Source organism: Plectropomus leopardus, chromosome 11 (assembly GCF_026936395.1).
Source record: "Plectropomus leopardus strain MGB_pleo_1.0 chromosome 11, ASM2693639v1, whole genome shotgun sequence".
In the NCBI taxonomy this organism is placed as follows: domain Eukaryota; kingdom Metazoa; phylum Chordata; class Actinopteri; order Perciformes; family Serranidae; genus Plectropomus; species Plectropomus leopardus.
Window position 1 is genome coordinate 34307357 of NC_142186.1, and position 25327 is coordinate 34332683.

The following is a 25327-nucleotide window of genomic DNA, read 5'->3' on the forward strand; positions in this document are numbered from 1 at the left end:
ATATATATATACATATATATATATATATATATACATATATATATATATATATTTATATACACATATACACATACACACACACCACCTCATCGCATCTTTGCTAAGGACTTTTAACAGATGGTCTGTGCAGCTGTAGTGACTTTTATTTGAGTTTTTAATCTAATCTGACCAGTTGTCTCTAAAACCAGCAGTGGTCCCCTACCCTGAGTCCTGGTGGCGTCTCTGATGAACTTCTGCAGCTTCTTCATCTCAGCATCCACCTGCTCATAGTCGGCCTCCCGGGCGTCCACCTTCGGCGTGGAGAAGAAGGACGGGTCCGTCCCCATGTAGGAGCACAGCAGGTGACCATCAGAGCCCAGGCTGACCACCACGCCTTTAATCTCACTGAGGAGAGGAGAAGAGAGGAGAGGAGAGGAGAGGAGAGGAGAGGAGAGGAGAGGAGAGGAGAGGATGCTGTCTGTTAGTAATCTGTGTCTGAAATTTCTTCTGTAGTTCAGAATTAGCAGTTTAACGCTTAACAGTTTGTTTAATGCTTTAAAGCGATAATCCTAGAAACAAGAAACACTTCCAAAAAGAAATATTCCTTAAATCCAAGATACATCTTAAAATCTGAGAACCGTACGAAAATCCTGGAAATGTCCTTAAATCCAATAATTGACATAAAATCTAAGAAACATCCTAAAATCTTAGAAATGTCCTAAATATTTGAAACATCTTTTAATTTTTAACATCTTGAAATCATAAACATCCTAAAATCCTAGAAACATGTATGGGACTGGCCCCTGGCCTCCTGTCATTTTGCAAAAGAGGCCCCCGAGCAAAGCGAGTTAAAGGAAACAGAATTTAAAGGTTATTATCGGGTTGTGATTCGGATTGAGTTGGAAAGGAGAGCAACAGGAAATGCTGTGTGATGCAATAATGCATTTAAACTGTGTGTGTTTGTGTGTGTGTGTGTGTGTGTGTGTTAACTGGTCACAGATGTGTTGTAGTTCTGGTCCAGTGAGGTGGTAATGCAAACACACACACATACACACACACATTGGGAGTTCAGGTCTAGAGCAGCGGCTGGCTCCACACCTGCATCGAAGGGCGTCTAAGGGGGCATAAAACTTTCACTTTAACTGCAACGGAAACACACACACACACACACACACACACACACACACACACACACACACACACACACACACACAAACACAAAGTGTCATTTCAAGTGTGTTGTATCCTGATAAAGTCCAGATGAGATTTCAGACACTTTATTTGGGGGCCAGGCGATAAAACAATAAGAGTAATTATCACAATATTACACTCTTCGATACAAATAAAACAAATGTTTGATAAATGTTCGATAAAATCTGCTCTAAAGACAAAGTGAATGCATTGTTCGATATTTACTGATCAATTAACATGATTTCTGACTGTAAGACCGGCGTTTTCCCTGCATCTGAAATGATCAGTGCCGCTGCCCCAAAAATCTCACTATCTCCACTTTAAGCAGCAAGAGCTGTGGAAAGAGCACAGATATTAAATTGCTGTAAAACTGTATTGAATCTACCTCAGATTTGTGAAAAGCTGAACTGTTTGTCATGTTTTGACAATAAATAATAATTTAAACCACAGTTAACTGTGTGGTTTCCTCAACTTTCACTCAGGAGCAAAAAACAACCCTTCAAACATGAAAAACACAATAATTGGACAGTTATCCTGATAATTATTGATATAGACTGATATGGAAGTTTTTAACATTATAACATGTCTGGCCACATCGCCCAGCCCTACTTTGATTTGCTCTTAGTCATAAACTGTCTCATCACTCTGCGTGTTTGGAGATTACATTTCTCGGCTGCTTTAAGATCTTTATCTTTGACACATAAATCCCTCTGTCAGGTTCTGGTTTTTTCCACAGGTCTGCTTCAGATTGGATCTAAATTTGGACTCGTGAAGACCTGAAGTTGGTGAAGACAGTGAGCTCATGATCATTTAATCCGAGCTCGGCTGAATTAACTCATAAAACTCAATACAGCCTCCAAAAAGACAAAGCTGAGACTCCTGGAGGACGGCTGTAAATAACACACATCCACTGAGCTGTGGGAGAGTGTGTGTATGAGTGTGTGTGTGTGTGTGTGTGTATGTACGTATGTGTGTGTGTGTGTGTGTGTGTGTGTGTGCGTGTGTGTGTTCCTGTCCCACCAACACACTGAAAAAAAAAAAAGCTATCAAGTGCTTTAACCTTTTTATACGTTCTCTCAAAAATATGGGAAGAAGGCCAAGAGCAATTTAAAAAAGATACCCCGGATTTTGCAAGAAATTGGTCAAAAGCACAAAAACATTAATTGGAAATTAGCATAAAAAACCATTGGGATTAAAAAAAAACAAGAGAATTACCCTTAAAAAGGTGCTTAAAATTATAATAATTCTGTAAAAATAATTTAAAATATACAGTTGTGATAAATCAAAAGTACTTTTCTGGACATTTTCCCCAACTTTTTAAAAAAAGAAAGTTTTCTAAATTGACTGATTTTTTGTGACTGTGTAACATTTCTTGCCAAGTTGCTAATTGCCTTTTTTCAATGTTTTTGATAGTAAATAAAACCAATATGTGCTGGGTTCAAAGGCATAATTACTTGCAAAAGGCGTCTACACTCAGCACAAAAAATGTGATGCCATCCAGGTCTCAAAGAGTTAAAACAACACAGCCTCAAACTAAACCAAACAGCTATCATGACACACTATCTCTGCATCTAAAATACACACACACACACACACACACACACACACACACACACACACACACACACACACACACACACACACACACACACTCATCATGTTTGTGTTGAAATTGTATCAAACTGCGGTTTGATTGAGCTGTTTGGAAAAACACAAATGATTGGCTACAGCTGGCCCCTCCCTGCTCTGCTCTGATTGGCCAGCTGGAAGACATTGTCGGGTCATTTCCTGTCAAAATTCACACGCTGGATTTCACAAGCTGATAAACACAACAACACACATGGGAGCTGTTTTCCTGAAGCCGTCTGAACGGAGTCAGGCTCTCTCTGATTGAGCCGCTCATCAAAACCCTGCAGCCTCGCTCAGAGATAACAGGGACCAGCACGGTGGTCGTCATCCGTCTCTTAACTCTTTACGCTTCCGACTCTGAGTGCGTTCACAGAAAACGTGTCATATGACACTTCAAAATGCTTGATCATGTGCTGCCTACTTCCACTTTTAAAGAATATTAAAAAGTATTACCATAAAAACTTACACTGTCACTTTAATTAAGGTGAGAGTTGACAGAAAGTTACTGTGTGAATGCACGAGTTAATGTAACGTATTAAGTTGATGACTCGGCGATTTAAAACGTGACAGCTGCTCATTCTGCAGCTCTGAAACTTTAAACTTGATGCAGTAAATTTAAACATTAGAATCCTGCTTCGGTCTGACACTAGATGGGTTTCCATTACAGATTTGTAATCTATGTGGTTATGAAAAAAGAGATAATTGTTACCAGGTTAAAATATCACACAATGTAAATGAGATGTTTTAGGAACATTGAACTCCATGCAAAAAACTTTATACAAACAAATTTTCTCTTATTTGTGCTCGTAACCAGGATCTGTTCTTATTTTGTTAGTACCCACTGATTTTTGGGATTAATGTTGTCTTAGTTTTGCTTTTCTCTTTTAGGTAAGAGCTAATTTTTATAAGTGGTCCGGAGCACTCTGACCAACAAAGAAAAACTTTTCGCAGTCCACACACTGCTTTCCAACACAAGAAGAAATACGTTTTATGTTACAGGAACATTCAAAAATACATAAATATCATTCAATGTCACCAAGTACACCTGGGTAAGAGCAAATTTGGGTGGTTAAGAGCATTTGGTTAATCTGGAGTTGACTTTCCTTAGATTTTCTCTTTCCAGAAAGTTTGGAGAAAATATAAAGAAATTTAAGAGAATGTTGCTGCACGAGGCCCAAAGTTTAGAGCTATGAGGTGACATTTTTCCCCCAGTAAGTTTTCTATTAACGTGATCATTAATGTTCCTCTACATTCAAACACCGCAGTCGCCTGGATAATTTAACAATCTACAACTTGTTTTACATCTATTTGATAGAATACATTACTTCATAATATCTTGTCACTTCTTGAGGTTGCAGTAATGATTAGTTCATGAAGAAGCTTTCTGTATCGTTCAGTAACTTTTAATCAGCATCAGATGTGTTTTGCTGGAGGTTGTACTCACGGGAAGTTGGCGATGCGAACGGCCACGGGCACAAACGACAGCTGGGCGGCCCACTTCAGAGTCACATCCTGGTAAACCAGCAGCATGTTGGTGTGGTTGCCGAGCAACAGGTTGGTCATGCCATCCGTAACTAAGAAAAAGACCCGGAAAAGGAATTGTTAGACAGACGAACGGAGCCTGTTCACATCAGACAGTCTGTTTATTATTAAAAAACTATCCTCTTATTAAGATTATTTTCCTAATGTCTCCTACAGTCTTTACATTGGCTTAATTTTCTAATGGAGCAGACAAAAAGCCTCCAGGACGAGCGTCAGGCTCACAGTACTGAAACCACAGGAAAGGACGTGATACAACAATATGTTCCCAATATAAAGTTCATAGATGTTTCAAAATTCTTCCAAACGTAAAGCTGAGAGCGTTCATCATAACCTTCTTCCTCTCCAATATGTTTTTTTTTTCTTTTTTGGGTCATATTTCTTGTCACTTTAACTTTAACTGCATGTGAAAGGCATCTGAATGCAGCGCAAGAGAACTGAGGTCGGTCCAGGTTTCAAAGGGTTAAAGAAAAATCATCTCTTTACATCTTTCCTCTGGTTTGTTTTTGGAATTGTCATTTTCATCTTTCATTTTAAGACACGGTCAGCGTTTCCAGGTGCATACATGACTTAAGTTACATATACAGTTTCTCCTCCGACTCACAGAAACATTAAATATAAATACTACTTGTGTTTTACTACTTATGTTTCACACACGCACACACACACACACACACACACACAAATGTCCAGTCCTTCCCACCAACGGAGCAGCTACCACCTAGAGAGATCTGAGGTGACGGCCACACGCAAAGCAAACATGCCTCGCTCTCGCTCACACACACACACACTCACTCACACACACACACACACACACACACACACACACACACACACACACACACACACACACACACACACACACACACACACACACACACACACACACACACACACACACACACACACACACACACACACACACACACAGCTGAAGTTATAATACAGCAGCAGCGGTCAGCAGGGTGGTGCGGCGCAGGGGTCAAAATGACAGAGTGTGTGTCAGTGCCACATCAAAGCAAACACACACACCTCCTATCACTGCATCAGCGTTATAATTACAACCTCATCAGGAATCTGCCGTCGTGTTCAAGTCAAACTTCTTTTCTCACTGCTCGCTCTCTTCTGACCTCTCTCTGCCTTCCTCCTCACCTGTCTGCTCTTACTCTCCTACTTTATGTTTCTCTTTAATCATCTTTTTTTTTCCGACCATCTGCCTCTAGTTTCACTCTGTTTCCACTCCTCCCGTCGCTTCTCTCCATCTCTCTCTTCTCCCCGATGTGTCCGATATCATTCCTTGAAGGAGAAAAGTTGTCTAAGACACATACTGTGTAACCGCAACATCCTCTGCTTTGACTGCAGCCAGGAACAACTTTTTGGACATCTTTTCCCTTTTTGTTTCTCATCATGTTTCCCTTGTGCCTCTCTTCACAACACGCTGTCCAATAAATTCCTAAAAATAATCTTATAAAAATGACAAAGTAGAGAAGAAGACTTATATTTCAGGGTTTTTTTTGTTGTTGATTTTTTACTGCCTTTTACGCGATTACTTCTACTAAATGTTTTAATTTTGTTTACAGTTTTATGTTATAATATTCAGCCAGACTTGAGTCACAAATTTGACAACTTTAGACTCGATTTAATAAAAGCAAAAAGACTTGCAACCCTGCTTGGTTTAACATAAATGACTTGTGACTTCACTTGGACTCGTGTCTTTTGACTGAAAAATACTGAAAAATACACTTCCTTCAAACCCAAAGATTTTCATTTATGTTATTCATAAGTACAAGAGGTATATTGTTTAACCCTTTAACACCCAGGTCAACATCAGTTCTCTCGTGCTGCATGCACATTTCACTATTATTTTTTTTACCTCTGACACCATAGAAAATTGGCTGATGTCTTTCAAAGAGACGGGAAAAACATAATGGCATAACTTGGCAAGAAATGTCATGCAAAAGGTGACAAGGAATTCCGTCTGAAAATTAGCTGAAAAATGTTGAGAAAAAATGTCCAATTCTCATTCTTATAATAATATTTTTTTTTTTTAAGCACTTTCTTAAAGTCATTGTCTTTTTTTTGTTTCAGTTTTACGTTTGTTTTTTATTTTTATTTATTTATTTTTTTTACTTTCTTTGGCTTTTTTCCAGTAATTTCCGTGTAACTGTTTTATTTATTTATTTTTTTTGACTATTTCTTGTTGAGTTGCTCTTCACCCTCCAGTGTTTTATAAAGAAATCAAGCCAATATGCTCGGGTTTCAAAGGGTAAAAAAGTGTGCCACGAATCAATTAATTTCCCTTCATTTTCTCAATGTCATGGAGAATGATAAATATGTTATGTAGTTAATATTATTATTAAACTCAAGTGACTCTTCAGTGCTTTTTTAATTTTAGACCTGTTTTGCAGCATGAATAAATGCAGCATACATAAATAAAAAATAAATAAATAAATAAATAAATGCCAAGTCCAGTTAAAGGTGGAGATGCTAGACTTCGAACTGCATTATCTGGGTGTGTTAGACCAATTTCTAAAAATTCGATTTAGTACGATTTCTGTATTTTAAAGTCCAGTTGAAGTCAAACTAACACAATCATTCGACTTCTTCTAACATCATGTAAACAAACTGACAGACATCATGAGGCGACGGCTTTTATAACCACTTGCTCTCTGATGTCACTTGGTGTGTCTGGGTCTTAAGACATCACTCTCAAATGTCCCTCAGGTGTTTAGTCAGACTAAAATCTGGTCAAAAGATTGAAGTTTAAATACTTTTCATACTTGTCAGATCATCCAGGGAGCTAATCTAAATCAGCCATTTGTCCTTTTTCAAGAGGGGGGAATCAGATAATTTCAATTTGGAGCAGGAGATTTAGCATCTTACTGTGGAGTTTTTCTGTGCCAATAAAGTTATTTGCGAGAGAAAGAAAGAGAGAGACGGACAGAGTGAAGCAGACAGGAAGAGTGAGGGCAGCGGTCCAGCAGAAGCAGCTGTGAGGCTGACGGCCAGCAGGAGAGCCCCAGGAGATCACTGCTGTCTCTCCTCTGCACTCGACCCTCAGCTGGAGGGGCTCTGTGGAGATCCACTGAACGTCCGCAGACCACAAGAGAACCTTTATTGAACGGTGGGTGGCAGCTCCGACAGTCACCGTGTCACTGAGCGTCCGCCTGTTAACAATAAAGATCGCAGCAGCAGCGGTCTGATCCTCCAGCCACCAGGGGATTATTATGTGGTTTTGATTGTTGACAGGAAGCATGTCCCAATAAAAGCTACTTTTGTTGCTCTGGCACATCATGTACCGAATTTATAGCCAATATCCAAAAGCAATTGGAATAATGTAAATAATGTCTGGAACAGATAGTGACGGGATCTTTGAAAGCTGAGAAGCAGGACTTTTAAAATATCAGCTCTTGGCCGTTCTTAGAATCCCTCTGGATCCTTCCTCTGCTCTATTTTTTCTTTCCTTCACATCATTTTTGATTTTTTTCTTTCCATCTGCTCTCTATTTCACATCAAGTGTAATACTCTCAAAAAAAAATGGTTCTATGTTGCGTAAACTGAACCAGACAGAAACACTTTTGTTGCTGTGAAGAACACTCATAAAAATGTTGTTTATTGCTCCACGCTCTAAAGGTTAAATACAGAACTTTTATTCTGCTGTATTTTAGAATCATTTTGGGGGTCTTAACATATCTGGGTAATTGATTTTGATTGTGGTGATAAGAATCGGGCTGCTGAGAAGTTACACCGTTTTCCTTCTTCTCTTCCATATCAAAAAATAAACACCTTCAAAGCTTTGGTCTCTGGAAGTCAGGGTCGATAACGTGGACGGAAGCACGATGCTGTTATAGTAAAACGTGGCGCACTGCAGTTACATGCAGCCTTTTCCAATCACAAAAGCCAGTTTTACACTGCCTGTTTAATGCCGATATATCTCGCTGTTGCGTTGTCTTTCTGTTGTGTATATGATGGGGTGTTTCAACCAGCAGGTCGGCTCGGTTCGGTTCAGTTCGAAAATATGTTTTTGCATTTCCATTGTGAAAAGTTGTGGCATCATACTGTGACAAGCTTTTCATACATGAGTAAACTACAACAATAAGATCAAGGGTGTTTGCAGCCTCCAGTAGTAGCTGTAGACTGAAAAAAATAATAATAATTTCATTCACTGGGCCAACTGTCGGCAACTTTTAAGGTGGAACGTCTACTTGTAATGTTAACTCAGCGCATGAGTTGACGACTCGGATCCATCAACACCTTAAAGTTCAATATGACAATTTTGACCACTCCAAGTGTTGTGTCTCTTAGATAACAGACATGTTTAGTATTAAGTGGATCTTTGATTGTTCAAAAAAAATTATATTAATTTTAACCAGACAATGTGAACTGTATATATTCTAATGTTTCAGACTGTAAAAAAAAGGAAGTAAAAGAAAGAAGAAAAACAAGGAAAAAGCCTGTAAAAAGTTCTCAAAAACTGTAATAATTGTATAACATATTTCATAATATGTAATCATGATAACTGTGACTATAGTTTTCTTGATTTTTTTTTTTACAGCTTTTCATAAATACTTTTAAAAATCTATTAATTTCTTAAAATTTTCGTGATATTTCTTGCCAAATTGCTCGGTGTTGTTTAACAGCATGTTGCTCCAATTTCAAAGGTTTTAATACCTGTGAAAGGCATCTGAATGCAGCACAAGAAAACTGATGTTGATGCAGGTTTTGGGTTAACAAAAGCTTGAGCAGCATTTCCATAGCGACTTGTTAAAAATGTGGCTGGTGACGCTGTTGCACCGACACTCGTAATGTGAACAACCCATAATCTCATAGCAGAGCATTTTCTTTCCCACTTTGTTTTGCAAATTCTGCAACTTTTTTTGCTTATTTTTGAACTTGAACCCACACTTTGGGCTTTTCAGTTCATGATCTGTATCATATGTCTAAGAAAACACCCCTTTTTTGAGTTTATTCACATATTCAGTGGAGTTTTGTAGCCTAAACCAGCATGAAGGAGCATTTAATCCGTAAAATTACCAAATACGGATATGCACGGCATTCACCAATATATTGTATATCAGATCTATCAATCCATGTACATGTATTCATTATGAAATCCATTCATCTTGCACCACATGTTTATCCACTCCCGTGTGTTCAGGTTTTGTTTTAATGCATGCAGCAGAGCTACTCCACTTATTCCATCATGTTCTGCCAAAAGCAGCTTCCTGCCGAGCCGGCTGTGTGGCACGAGGCCACCGCACAGAACACTTTGTTTCTCTGTAGTTTGTTCTCTTGTGCTCCACAGTTTAGTTGTGGCAGGTGCACCGATGCATGGTGCGTTTTGTGCTGTTGCCCTTTGCTTTGCTCCAGATTGAAGACATCAGAGCTGCATCGGCTGAATCTGTCACTATCCCTGCAGAGGCTGAGCTCTGCTCTGTGTAAGACGGCTCCACGCATCCAAATCCTTCAAAAACAACTAGTTCTTGGCCTGTTTTTTTCCCTTACAATTCCAGATTAGCTGCAAAGCAGTCTGCTTTAAATTGAATTTACATAGTCAATGACCTCTGACCTCTTGCTCTCGGTAAAAAGTGATGCTTTCCCCTGAAGTATGTTTCTTTAAAACTTTCCAATCACTGATTTAAAATTCTCACTCTTGGGGTGTCGGGTGGCTCAGTGAATAAAGCAGGCACACCATAAATGAAGGCAATGTCCTTGCTGCAGCGGCCGCAGGTTCGATTCCAGCTCGCGGCCCTTTGCTGCATGTCATCCCCTCTCTCTCCCCCCTTTCATGCTATCAATCTTCTGTCTTGTCTAATAAAGGCAAAAATGCCAAAAAAATAATCTTTAAAAAAAAAAAAAAAATTCTCACTCACTTAAATTTACCTGGACTCAAGACAATTAATTCAGCAAAAAAATACACAAAAAAGCAACAAGTTCTAATCCCAAGTCGTCATATGTTGCTGCTTTGTCGTTGGATTTCGGCATCTTAATATTATGGTTTCCGTGTCTTCTCTTTACACTCCAAAATGTCGCTACACTGATGTTTAATGCACACAGTGTCATTTTGGCAATTTTGGAAAAGGGGTTTTTAACACTGTTTGTTTTTACGTTTTCTTGGCTGGCACTCTGATCTCATACTGCTACTCATACGGCATTAGAAAATAATAACAAGCACGGCTGTTTTTCTCCTCTCCTCTCCTCTCATTTTGAATGTCTGACAGTCCGCCACAAACATTTTCATCTCGTCCCGTCTTGTCAGCAAAAAAAAAAAACTTTAATTTTGTCATAGATCTATTTTTAGCTTGACATCGTCTGATTTTGGTCATGAAAAAAAAAATCATTGATGAATAATTTTTGTCATAGTTTTTGTCAACGAAATTAACAATGCATTCTACCCAGGAGTTTTTCAGGGCGGCACTGCAGGACTTGTTTCACTACCCTCGACTTCCTGCAGTGGAAACGGGCCTACTGGCGTTCCTTTTCAGACCCGGATATACCTGCTGGGATTACCTGAGGCGTAGGGCAGGAAGCAGCTGGGGTTGAATTCCAGTTTCTTCATGAAGCGGATCTGGCCGTTGTCACGGAGACAGTAAAGGTTCCTCTCACCCAGGACGAAGATGGAGGAAGAGGAGTGGGAGAAGGAGGGCACACAGAGGTCCAGGGCCTGTTCTCCCAGTACGAACGCCCAGTCAGGCTGCAGGAGGAGAACAAACACAAACTCCTCAATTTCAAAAGAACAATCGTGACTTTTACGCTTAGCAACACATTTACTGTCTGAACAGCCTTAACTGAATGTTTATGCAGTCACTGAAATCTTTTTCAACAATAACAACAATAATAACAATAACTTTATTTATATAGCACCTTTGAAAACAGAGATTAAAAAAATCTTTGGTAAACAAAGCAAAAGCAGAAATGGAAAAACAGAAGGCAAAACAAAAAAAAAGCAGGCCAAACAGTCCTAGTGAGCACAAGCGAGTTAAAACTAGCGTAGATTTTGGATAAAATTAAAATATGAGGACAAATAATGCAAGATGCAGGACGCATATTGTCAATATAAAATAATACAAAAGACCAAAACTAACAAAAGCAATAAAACCATAAGTAAAAGTAAATAAAGTAAATAAAACATGAATAAAATGGGTAAATAAACAAAATGAAATAAAAGAAATAAATAGATGTTCTGTAGTCACTGTTAATGAGGTCAGATATGTGGACAAATGTATTTCAGCTCTATGAACAGAGACATGTGGTCTGTGTGTGTGTTTTGGCTCTGATGCGTGTGTGCTGCTGTGGGAAAACTAAAGTCTTTGTTTGTTACAAAATGTTAGATGCTCTGATGATCTAACTCCCGTCCCTCTGAACGTCTCTGGTAAATGGCAGGAGGTAAAAAATAGCAGAGACATTTTTCCTCAGCGTCATTCAGTTTATTCTGCAGCATTAAAAAGTCAGGCTAACAATAAAGATCGATATGATTTAAGGTTATGGGTAAATGGCATCTGTCTCCACCTTTCATTTTTCTTTTTTACAGCCTTTATTACACAGTGTATGCCGCTGATCTTTTATTATATATTGTAGCAGTTTTTAGTCTTCGGAACGGTTAAGTTCCATGATTTTTTAACCCTTTCAAACCTGTATCAACATCAGTTCAGACAAATTTCAAGTTATTTAACCTTGTGAAACCCAAGCAAATTGGTCTGATTTCTTTCGAGAACACGGGGAAAAAGGCAGTTAACCACTCGGCAAGAAACGTCCCACAAATTGCAATAAATTGGTAAAAGGGGACAAGAAAATGACTTGAAAAAAAGTTTTAAATAAGGGGATAATTTAAAAAGTTGAAGGAAAACTATATGTAGAGTTATTAGAACCATTTATTTAAATTATTTTAAAGAATTTTTTCTAATATATTTTTCAAATTCCTAGGATTTTTTTTTGGGGGGGGGTCATTTTGTTTGTTTTGTTCTGTTGATGTCAGACAGTCCGGGTGTGTGCATAATGTTATAGTTCGACTTCCAATCAAATTATCTGTCTGTGTTAGTCCAATTTCGAGAAATTTGATTTAGTCGGATTTCAGGTGGACTAACATGTTTATGTGTATGTTTGAGTCAGCCTGTCACATTCATTTTTCTAACATCATGTTGATGTCCTGAATGCTGGTTTTCAGTGTATCTCTGGTGTGTTTAGGACTCACTGTCAGCCTCTTGCCTCCAGTCTTGAGGGGCAGGTCTGGATCCTGTCGACTCTCTGCCTCTGTAGCCACAGCCAGAGTCTCGTACCTGAGAGACAGAGAGAGACAAACAGCTGCTTATACAAACACACATAGTGTCAGAGTGATGCTTGCTGACGACTGTTTCATATGCAAGATGATTTCTCAGCTGTTTCTACAAATAAACACCAAAATATTTCACACATGAGAAGGTATCAAATCTCTATGTATTAACCATTTAAAATCAGAGCAAATTGGCTTGTTTTATTTCAAAAACATGGAAAGAATGAGATGAGCAACTTAACGAAAAATGACCCAAAAATGAACAAGAAATTAAAAAAAAAAAATTAGGCACCCAAAAAGGAAAGAAAAACAGAACAGAACAGAAAATGACCCGAAAACAGCGTTAAAATGACATAAAAAATAATAAATACCACATCATGTGGAATTTCTTTGTCCTCCAGAAAACCAAAGGGTAAAACAGTCCACAGCTTCATACATCTTATTCTAAATAAAAACATACATTTTGTGGTTAAATTAGATGTTATGACCTGTGTTGGATGTGACATCTAATTAAGACAGATTCTGATTGGATACTGGTATTTCTATCGTTCAAAAAATTGCTCTGAAAAGATATTGTTCGCCACTTTCGTTGTTGCAATAGTTGTTCTGTGGACACAGCCCTCCACTTGAGTTGGAATGATTTTTTTAAATGATTTTTTTGTTATTATAGTTACAGTTATCACTCTCAGTGTGTATGGCCCTTTAATGTGGTATTTTAGAGGAATGTTTGACCATTTTCATCAATTTTAAAGAAGCAAAGCATACCTAAATTCAGCATCAAACTGTGCAACAAATGGTATCAACCCAGAAATTGCTGAAACCACTTATGAGACCATAAATGAGGATGTCAATGGTCATCATCCCATCATAATGTTGGAAGACCCAATACACTTAAGACTTTGAAAGTTTTAACAGGTGCCTCAGCAGATGATTATTACAGATTCATGACTGGAAAAACTCTCACACTCAAACACTCAGCAGTGAGCTGCATTTCAAATTAATCTTCAGGTTCCCGGCTTTCAGATGATGCATACCACCTGTATGTGGCACCTACTGGTGACATGCAAACTCTCCCTAAAGTTCCCCCATGCCCCAAAAAAAGACAAACATGGGTCTAATGAGGGTTTACTTTTTCCCTGCACAGAATCTGATCAGGAATCAATAAGGAAATCGAATAACAGTCGCACTAATGAACAGAATTGATAAGGGCACTGATATCGATACACTCTGCAGTGTGCAGGAAGCGTTTCTCACATCGAGCTTCAGTTATTCCATAGCTGGCCTGAAAACTCAAATTAGTGACTCTCTGGTTTCACATTTTGCTTCTTTTACCACTTGCCCAAGACCACAACAACACCCGCTATTTTCCTGAGAGAAATTCCGTGTGTGCGGCCAGGGCAGAAATCCTAGCACACATCACTTATTCACATTTTAATAAAGTCCAACACGATATAAAACATGTTGGTTATTAACTGAAGCCACAGCGAGCGGCTCACATTCTCCCTCTCTCACAGTTTCTGACGGCTCAGTCGACGGGCTGCTGACCTGCTGTTCTCCGGATCTACGCTCTATCAGTTTTAATCAGCGAGCTGTTGGCGACTGGCTGAGGATAAAGTGGTCAGACTGATCTGTGGTCAGTTGATGTTGGCATCTTCAGCATTAGGAGTTTTCCAGTAAGAGGCTGGCAGTGAAGGCTGCTTGGCGGGAATCTGTCCGTCTCCTCTAACACCTGGGTGAACGCAGACCGAGTCCGCCCTGCAGCCAGGACACGACATGACTGCTGATTTATCCACTCACAGTTTTCTCACTCTGTTACATATCTGAACCATGAAGCTGCTGTTAATCACAGCTGGCAGGTCTGAAATCCACCTTAAAGGACTATAATCCAATATGGCTGAGACCTGATCACAGCAGCCATCTTTACATCAAGAGACTCTTGCTCTTACTCGTGCACCTCGGAAATATCAGATTTACCAAAGAGTACATGACCGGCCCAATTTTCGATGCCACTTGAGTTGCCAAGTTGTGACATTTGCGTGTTTTACGGCAGCAGAAATGGCAAAAAGTATCAAATCGTTTCAACAAGTGACATTAAAAAAGTATATATATTTGTTTATTTTGTTCTTAGCAGCTCTAACTCGAGTCGCTGGCTTGACGTCATAAATGCATAAACATTTATTAAATATTGAATATCAATTTTTGATCACATGTAAAGTGTAATATTGTATTAATGTGCTGTGTGTATTAAACTGCTGTCCATGTAGATTGACGTACATTAGAAATAAAAATATAAAAAAATAAAATATGTTATATATTAAACATGTGAAAAATAAAATCAACCTCTTGTATAATTGCTCATTGCATTAAAATGCAACTCATCTTCTTTGTAGCTTCTATGTTGTTCCCACTTTACCACCTCAAAGCTCATGGACACAATCAAGTAGGACGAACGACTTCACAACTTGGAAACCTTCCGACATCACATGAATGTGATGCAGATTCACAACTAAAACCGTGTGTATGCACAGAGGCAGAAGCATATATATTATTGTCTTCGTCCTCTGCAAAAAAAAATCTGAAAACACAAATTGAAATCTGCACACCTACCCAATTAACGATAACTTGAATAGTCGAATATTCAGGTAAAGCCCTATTAATTTTTAACTTTTGCAACCTTGTTCTTAAAATTTTATCTTGTATTTTGCAAGCATTTTGGTCTATGTGTGTTTTATCTATGTTTATTTTATTAAACATGTAACTGCCTTTACTGCCCATCCCGGCGTCTGAACATTTTATACCTGGATAAATCTGATTACCATCTGTGAGCCTAAAAGTGACGATAATTCCTCATAACAGTGTATATAAAACAGCAAATTAAGTGTTTGAAACTTTGATGTTTGTAATGCAACACAAGATTTATGGCTCTGAACTCGTCCGTACAGTAGCTGTGTTCCCGCTGAGCAGACTAACGAGCTGCTTTATGGATGACTGCCAGTAAAGAAACCTTTTTCATCACACCGTGACCATTTCCTGGAGAAGAAAATGGACTAAAATACATATTAGACATGTCAGCGGCTATGAGGTTTTAAAGCAACGCTCGATGTATCGACAGGCCTAGTGAACAGATTCAATTCAGACTAATAATCCTAAAACAACACAGATAAAATAACTGTATTCTTTCACTTCAGCTGTCACTTAGATGTCTTATTAATGATGCGTGTGTGTGTGTGTGTGTGTGCTTGCATGCTTGTGTGTGTGTGTGTGTGTGTGTGTGTGTGTGTGTGTGTGTGTGTGTGTGTGTGTGTGTGTGTGTGTGGTTGGATGTTGATTTAAGTTTTATGAAAGAGGGTAAAAAATTACACAAAGCCCTGTGTGTGCAGGAGAAAAATTGAAAAAACCACAAAAATCTGATTATTCACTGGCACATGCCTAACTTATGAGGACGGAGAACACACACACACACACACACACACACACACACACACACACACACACACACACACACACACACACACCAATTGGGAATGATGTTTTGTTTTTTTTGTTTGCCATTTAAAAGTGTTTGTGGTGAACGTGGTGTGCTCTCTCACACACGTGGACACAGTCGGGCCTGACTGTGTGTATGTGTGTGTGTGTAGGCGGTATCGGTCATCGTGCAGTCGAGAACACGGAGTTTGAGGAAACAGTCTTCTCATTTATATGAAAGCGGATCTCCCTGAAAAACTCCACAAACAAACACTCATCTACCTTCAACGTATACATCATACAAGCGTATACACACACATGAACGCTACATGCATATGCTCGCTCAGTGTCATGGGTAAACACAAACTAAAATCTCAAAACCGATGCCAACACACACACACACACACACACACACACACACACACACACACACACACACACACACACACACACACACACACACACACACACACACACACACACACACACACACACACACACACACACACACACACACACAGAGAGAGCAGCTAAATCAAGCTCTCATTCATCAGGGCAGGAGACAGTCCAACAGGCTAAATAAACTGAGCGCAGCAGAACAGTTTGACCAGTCATCTGATATTAAAAGTATAACAGTCAGTGCAGCCCTGACCCCGTCACCTGATACCGAATATATGTAACGCTCTGTAAACATCAGCGCTTGGTTGTATAAAAGTGTCTCTCCTCATGATTTTCTCTCAAGATTCTGCAAGAATCTGCACGCTAAACACCACAAGAGGTGAGTGAGAAAGAGTTTCTGTGATTTGGGTGTCCCGGCCCTTTAAGAGTGATGTATGAAACGTCTTCAGAAGACTGAGACAGGTGAGACAGTTAATAGATCATTTGAGTCAATTGATAATCTGAGACTTCATGACATATGAGGTGCGTCTTCACTCCCTGCGTCCCAGGTAGGACCCACTGGACTCTGGAGTGGATGTAATTCTTCTACTTCTCTGTCCTCTTCTTCCTCTTTGACTTCTTTTTCGTCTTTTGCTTTTTCTTCGTCTTCTCTCTCTCTCTTTATCTTCATCCTCTCCTTTGTCTTTTCTTCACGTTCATCTTTTTCTTCATCTTTGCCTTATCCTTGAACTTCATTGTTTTTCTTTGTCGTCTTTGTCTTTTTCTTCATCTTTTTTTCTTCTTCTGGGTTTTATGCTGCGTTCATGTGATGTCAGAAAGTCGTAGTTTCAGAATCGGGAAGTTGTTATTCTGACGTGTTCACGTGCTTTGAGGTAGCAAAGTGGGGACAACATGTACACTTTAAAGAAGATGCGCTGCATTTTGGTGCTGACAGCGTTTGAACATAAGGTTGATAGCTGTTTCTACTATTTACTATTCCAGGCCTGATACATTTGATTGTGAAATTCCATGATTTTTTTCATTTTTTTCATGATCATAGGAACTCTGGACTACATGCCATAAAAACACAATGCAAAAATAAATCAACTGTAGAAATTAAATCCTATCTTGAGCCTCTCAGTCTGTAACATGATGGCCGTTAAACCAAGAGAGAGGTTTTATTCCAGACTGAGTTAAGAGATAAGAATCATCTGATCGAACATTCAGTAACAACATAATGAATTATCTCAATTTAATCCATTATATCTAAAAGTAACCCTGAGATATTTTAAGTTTTCTCTCCCAGTGCTCATCATTATTGATTTAAGCTTCTGAAATTTTATTTATTAATGATTTTTTAGTCTGGGAGTCATCAACCCATCACTTCAAAGTCAATCATAAAGAACCTCAGCTGCTCTCATAGAGCAGTATGAAGACTGCCTCTGCTGCACTAAGTTACTGCTAATTCACTTGCTGTCACTGTTGTTTTATATTAAAAGCTTTTATTGTGACGCAGAAACTTCATTGAAAGTATTACCAGAGTTAACAGCGTTTGTGTGCATCACTGGTATTGCCAGCTGTATTTATTTTTACTCTTTTAACTTAAAACTTCGGCTTTTCAAAAATACAGGAAGAAGGCAATAGGCAGTTTAAGAAGAAATTACCCAAAAATTGGCAAGAAAGTATTAAAAAAATATAAAAGTATAAAGTTATAAAAAAAATATAAGTTAACTGAAATTAGCAACAAAAAGGGGGAAAATTAAAAAATAAATAAAAAGTAATAATAATCATTCTGTAAACTAATTTTAAATATATAATAATGATGACAAGAAATATACTGTTCTAGACATTTTCACCAGCTTTTTGAAAAATAGTTTTTTAAATCTAATAATTTGTTACCAAGTTGCTCTATGCCTTTTTTCCAAAGTTTTGCATAGAAAATCAAACCAATTTGCTGTGTTCAAAGGTTTTAATAATTGTAAAAGCACAAAAGAGTGATGTCAATCCAGGTCTCAGATTGTACTGTAGCAAGGCCATGGGGATAGATACTTTATTAAAACTGAGGAAAATTTTAGGGCATGGCATGGTGCCAGTATCCCAGCTACAATATATTATTGACTTGTAGCATGAGATCCGCTGCATTTTTTTTTTTTACATTTCAGTCTTTAATATTTGAAGGTGTGTCTTCCTGGCTGTAAGAGAAGAGGGTCTTTTCATCTGTGTCTGATCTTTTCTAGATTTCCTTCAACAAAGGTTTTATGCAGAGTGAGTGTCTCTGTGGGCAAATATATCTGAACAGCAGATCTTGGCTTATATAGAAAGTAAAGTCTCATTCCCACTGCACAAAAAACCTTTAACACCCACTATAATCTGGCTTTTTAATGCAATGAGAATGCGTGCAGTCGGCATGCACACCTGGGTCAAATGACTGCAGCAGAGTCAGGTTTTTATCGCCGCAGGCTCTGATCAGAGTTTATGGGAACACAACGCGGTAATTTTAGCTCCTTAACCGGGAAGATGCAATGACACACCATCGCTAATTACCATCCATGTCCTCATAAGCAGCTAAAACATTGATCCAAATGCTTCAGCATCGAGTTTGAAAGAGAGACTTAAAAAGCCAGAAATATCGAAAGAAAAGAAACCACTGAAAAGTTTTGAAAGACCTCTGATCCTGCTGCTGTCTACTGCTCACCTGTTCTCTTGCCTGTCTGTGACATTGCACGGACACACACGGACACACACAGACACACACACACACAGACACACACACACACACACACACACACACACACACACACACAGGGAGGTAGAGTCGTGTGCATTCACCTATATGGTTTACCAGTGCTTGACAAACCCATGTTCACTCGCAAATTTGGTGTGAAACGGGTACAAAAGTGATCTTTATTTTAAAAAGATGCAAAAAAAGCTGAACAATATGGGGCTTTATTTCTCAAGCACAGATGGGCATGAAGAGCTGAGTTTTAGAGCGATATTATGCTAGTCAAGTATCGACACACTGCTCACTCTCATGGAAATGAAAAGCTTGTTGTTAAAGTGATGCAGTAATGTCATGTATGTAAAGGTGTCTGATCTGTTCGATGTAATCAAACACAGAATGTGTATCACAGAAATGTATGTGTGTGTGTGTGTGTGTGTGTGTGTGTGTGTGTGTTTCCAGCGAGAGTAGTGATGTCAGTGTTTCCACGGTGATATCTCGTCTGGAGAATCTCTTGAAGCTGGTGGGGGGGCATCCAGATAACAAACAGCTGGAGAGGAAACTACACACACACACACACACACACACACACACACACGGTCTATCGGACTCCTGAGAGCTCTCCATGCTGCTGCCGGAGGGAGATGGTAAGTGTGCATGTGCTTACATTAAAGAGAGGTACTTTCCGATCAAACCGTGTGTGTGTGTGTGTGTGTGTGTGTGTGTGTGTGTGTGTGTGTGTGTGTGTGTATCTGTTCTGGTCCATCCAGACAAGCAGATGTCTTAAAGATGGTGCAGCGTTAGTCAGCGTCGCTCACTAACCATCAGCAGCTGAGACTGAAGACAGAGGACGACTCCAGGTTACCTCAGATAACTTCAGACGAGCAGAGTGATGTTTTCAATTCATAATGATATGCTTTGCTTTTATGTCAGCAATAATGTTGCAAAAGTAGGTCATTTTTTTCCCCTGTAAGAGTCTTTTGGGGGGGAATTTTTCCGTATCTGCTGTGAGGGTCGAAGGACAGAGGGATGTCATATGCTTTAAAGCCCTCTGAGGCAAACTGTGATTTGTGATTATGGGCTTTTTGATTCAAACTGACTTGATTTACTTCTCGTTTTGGAATAAAATGTCAGTATTTTGTGGCACTTGCAGTATTTTACATGAACAATTAAGTTAGATTAAGTGCAACAAATCATCCAGACAATTCGCATTAATTTCAAGGAAGGCTACATAATTTACAAAAGAATGTCTGCACAAAGGCCCATTTCAAGCAAATTGATTTGGCTAAGAAGGCAACGAGCAACATGAAAAATAATATCCAGCAAACTTCAATAAATTAGGACAACCTGACCAGACAATAAATTGGAAATTTGTAAAAAAAAAAAATAATTTATGAGTTAATTAAACGGAAAAGAGAAAGAGAAAACAATTCGGAAAATAATTTAAAAAAGGGAAAAATGGAATTAATTAACTAAGTATAATTATATATTCAAAGTATTTACATTTCTACCTTTTTTTCCCGGGTAATTTTCTTGTTTGTTTTATTTATTTATTTGCCATTTTTTTGCTTATTTTCTTTTAACTTTTTACCTAATTTCTTGCTAATTTTGGGTAATTTCTTATAAATTGGCTCACATGGATTTCTTTTTTTAAATTTTATTTTTTTTATCCTGTTGTACTGCTGTCAACAATCAAACATGGAAACATTTTTAATTTCTCAGTTAATGCATTCAAGTGCACGCAGCATGACAGATTGTCGATGATACTGACATTGAGGGGGGCCTCATGAAATCACCTACTTGTAGCTCTCCAGCTGGCGTGCGGAGGACACGGTGAGGAAGCTGTCCGTTCTGGCATTGTAGACGAGCGGGCCGGGCAGCAGGAAACCAGGGAGGAATCTGCCGAACGAGTAGCTGTCCTGCTCGAAGAACATCAGCATCCCGTCCATTGACTGGATACACAGTGAGTGGTGACCTGAAAGAAAGAGAGAGAGAGACAGAGAGAGAGGGGACATTCAGATATTCTTATCACAACCAGCAAAATGTCAAAAAGACGATTTTGACAGAGTTATGGAATTTGGATCTTTTAGACAGCGGCTTGTTGCTGTAGTGTTGCACCTTAGTCCATGTTTGTACTACATACTACGGGTCTAGATTCATTTCAACATTAGAAGGGACACATTCCTCTTTAGTTTGGCTTTCATTAAAATTTACCCGTTGTCTATTTAGAGAGAGGCAGCAACATGAATTTACAGCCCATAGCAACTTAATACAGCACAGTTTATTGGCTTTTGTTTCAAATTAAGTGTTGACAAAAATGTTGTTTGTGATCCGTTGTTAGCACAGTTAGCCATAATACATGAATGTCGCTGTCACGCTTAAAGTCCCGCTGAGCCCAGGACTCTGTATGGGGGAAAAAAATAAAATTGTTGAATATTTTTATTTAACTGCCAACTCCGATTCGACTGACATAATTCTGAGTTGGGTACAGCGCTAGTGTACATGTCTGTAATAAATCTTGGATTTTTGAGAAAAAATTGAGTGAATAATAAGAAATCAAAATGGTCTCGACAGCAGCATGATAAGTAATAGTTCTTGGTTGTACAAATACAATCAGGCAAAAGGTAACGCGCACACCTACTCGATGTCACACACGTGTATGTAACATTTGACCTGACAAAGATCCAAACAGGATCGAAACGTTGTCTCAAATAAACTTGTGTGGCATGGAGTAAGCGTGCAGGCATGACCTTTTTTTCTCATGTACACTGTTTGTTACGCTTTTCAATGAGTTGAGACCAACACTCTGCTTTACCTTCATCTATGCACCTTCTTCTACAACGCAGTATGCAACACAACCTACATCGGTCCGGCCTCTGTTTTATATAGTGCACATTACTGTTGGTGGATAAAGTTGCATTTTTGGGGAAAATTTTCTGTATTTTGATGGCTCTGACTTCAACTTTTGAGTATTTGAACACCAACGATCCCGAAATACATTTGTGGCTTCTGTTTCATTTCAGCTGTGACGTTGTGTTGTGCTACAAGCTGCGTTTCTCCCTCTGGCTGAATCTGATATCTCCATTAACACCTACACTAACGCACACCTGGCTGTAAGTATGAGTGTGTACAAGAGTGTGTGTTTGTTAGGAGAGGCCTGGTGCAGTACATGCTAAGCCCTAACACACACAAACACACACAGCGACACACACGGCCATAAAGCAGTGGGACTGTGTGACCAGAGGACTATAATTAGGCCTCAACGCGCTATTAAAACTCACACTGCCATCAACTAGAGGTCAGAGAGACAACCACCCACAGCGCAACACACACACACACACACACACACACACACACACACACACACACACACACACACACACACACACACACACACACACACACACACACACACTTAACATCTATCACCAAGGATTTAGACAGAAAAGCTGCCCACTCCTGCACACGTATTCTGTGTAAACACGTGTGTGTGTGTGTGTGAGAGAGTGATGAGTTCAGGGTGGCCGTTAACACACTGAAGGACAACATCCCTCACACCTCTTTCTAACACACAGCGAGCGAGCAAGCTCTGGCGGATGGAGCAGTTATAAAATACCAGCAGTACAGCAGCACAAGATTTTTTTTTTGCACCATTGTTACAAGTTTAAAAGAAAACATGTTATTCAAAAACTGAAATATTAAAAAAAATAAATAAAAAGTTGCCAAAACATTTTAAACAAAGCACCAAAAAAAAGGGGGGGGGGGTAAAAAAAAAAAAAAAAAGAAAAAAATCTCTAAAAAAATTCGATAATAACTAACATTTGGAGTAAAGTTTACCATACATTTATGTTTGTGTTATATGTTGTGACCAGTCACAACATTTAACACATGAAATTTATGGATCCTTGAAAAATCCTGGAAAAGTTTGGAAATTTTGTCAGTGAAAGTGTGTGGAAACCAGGCCCTGCAGTGTACTTAATACACTGTCATGCTCGAGGGTGTGTTTATATGTGTGTCTTTTGTTTACTGCACTATGTACTTGTGTTAAAAAAAAGAAAACCTTTTTCCTGGAGAACAAATAAATTGTCTTCAATTCATGTTGGACAGCTGTGATGAGAATTTGTGCGTTTGTTAACAGTCCTTAATGTTAAAAATCTCTATAAGTACACAAGCTTGAGCCAGTTGTAGTGTTGACAGTGTCTCTAAGCACTCCTGTTGGGAATTATTTATATATATATATCATATCTGCTGGGTAAAACAAAGAAACTGCATAATTACATTTAAAGCAAAAACCAACTTTACTTGCAGCTGATTTAGGCTGCTGTAAACATTGATTTGTTCTAAATGACAACATCTTTCATGACTGTTTACTGAAAACTTTCATTTAATGTAAACATGTTTCGTCAGGCCTCCTAAAACAGCTGGACACCGGAGGATTTGACCGTCCTCACAGACAAACACTCGCTGGGTATCTGGTGGTTGTTTCCCACCCTGAGAAGCAGCATGAGGGTCATAACACACACTCACACAGCCTGACACGGCGCTGTATCATCAATAATACAAAAAGTGCTGCGTTCTGAAAATGAGAGCCAGGCCGGGCCATAATAGCAACTGTGCACGTGTAATTTCACACGCCTACGCCCAGGTATAACGTGTCAAAGAGCCCTGTATGAGAGCGCCGGCGCTCAGACACAGTGGAGGAAACGGGCCTGTAATAGTGTCATTAATAAGACATGTTGAACAAGCACACAGAGCAGCCAACAAAGCACAGAGGCTGGCCGCACACTGAAGCCGCCACAGCCTCGCCTACGTGTATGTGTCTATGTGTATGTGTGTGTGTGTGTGTGTGTGTGTGTGTGTGGGTCTGTGTATGTGTAGGTGCATGTGGACTAGGGAGTAAGTGCCAATTTGTTTTGCTCACGAGTGCCTCTGTGTGTGATTATGTGTATATGTACATTTATATGCCTCTGACCAAAGCTTGAAACAGCAGTCCATGCTCAGTGTGTGTGCATGCGTGTGTGTGTGTGTGTGTGTGTGTGTGTGTGTGTGTGTGTGTGTGTGTGTGTGTGTGTGTGGCCTGAATATGACCCAAACCCAAAGGCGGCCCAGCTATTAGAGCCGTATTAGTACAGAGCTGCTGCTATTACAGCGCCTACTGCAGCTAAATGGCTGCTATTATAGACCTACACATACACACACACACACACACAGGCACACACTCACGTGTAAGCAGACACAACTTGCAAAAACACTCCCACACACACTCTTTCTAAATCCAAACATACTTTGAACATTGAAGAGCAGAGTGCTGTCACACACTGAAACACACACACAAAACTAAAAATTCAGACAATCGGCTGCTCTGGCCTCTGAGCTACAACTAACAACTGTGTGTGTGTGTGTGTGTGTGTGTGTGTGTGTGTGTGTGTGTGTGTGTGTGTGTGTGTGTGTGTGTGTGCGCGCGCGCGTGCACGTACATCTATATTTGTTTCTACACGCAGTTGCATGTGTCTGCAAATCATTAGGAGTGTGTGTGTGTGAGTGTGCTGCAGCAAATCAAGCGTGAGATCAGCTCATTTTCATGTAAACTGTGTGAAACAGTGAGGAGAGCTCAAATGGCGAGCGGCTTCCCTGACTCAAACAACTCGTGTGACCTCAGCGAGGACAGGACAAATGAAGCGACCTCTTTTGTATCCACGGTGTTCTCTGAGTGAATCTGTATGACGAAAATGATCGCTTCTGCATGATTCTGGTTTTAAAACTTAAAAAGCTGGGGCCGGCTCCCCATACACAGAGGTTGTATCCTCGCCCGCAGGGGCTGCAGGTTCAATTCCAGCCTAGACCCTTTGCTGCATGTCGCCCCCTCTCTTTCCCCCTTTCAGGCTTAAACTGCCTGTCCATTAAAAAGGCAATAAAAGCCAAAAAAAATAATCGAAAAAAAAAACAACTTAAAAAGCTAAAACTAAAACCCAGCATCTGAAAAAAGAAGAGGGTTTGAGGTTATGAGGTTTATATAAAAACATTTGAAATGTAGAATTTCAAAGCTAGAAAATACTTAAGACATGTTTAGGTATGGGTAAGGAAGCAGATAAAAGTTACAGCAGTAGTTGTGAGATGAATCTAAGGCCTCCACCACACTGTGAGATTTCAGCAACTTC

At 39.3% G+C, this 25327-nt stretch overlaps 1 protein-coding gene across 2 annotated transcripts in view; it reads right to left on the minus strand.

Moving 5' to 3' along the window:
• The window catches only part of bbs9 (Bardet-Biedl syndrome 9), a 184844-nt gene that overhangs the window by 145281 nt on the left and 14236 nt on the right, over positions 1 to 25327 (minus strand). For both annotated transcript variants that reach the window (XM_088084690.1, XM_088084689.1), the window contains exons 6-10: positions 20970 to 21144; positions 12530 to 12614; positions 10849 to 11032; positions 4244 to 4373; positions 203 to 384 (exon numbers count right to left, since the gene is read on the minus strand). In XM_088084690.1, the coding sequence (XP_087940816.1) occupies positions 203 to 384; positions 4244 to 4373; positions 10849 to 11032; positions 12530 to 12614; positions 20970 to 21144 (756 nt within the window). The remainder of the gene's footprint in view (positions 1 to 202; positions 385 to 4243; positions 4374 to 10848; positions 11033 to 12529; positions 12615 to 20969; positions 21145 to 25327) is intronic.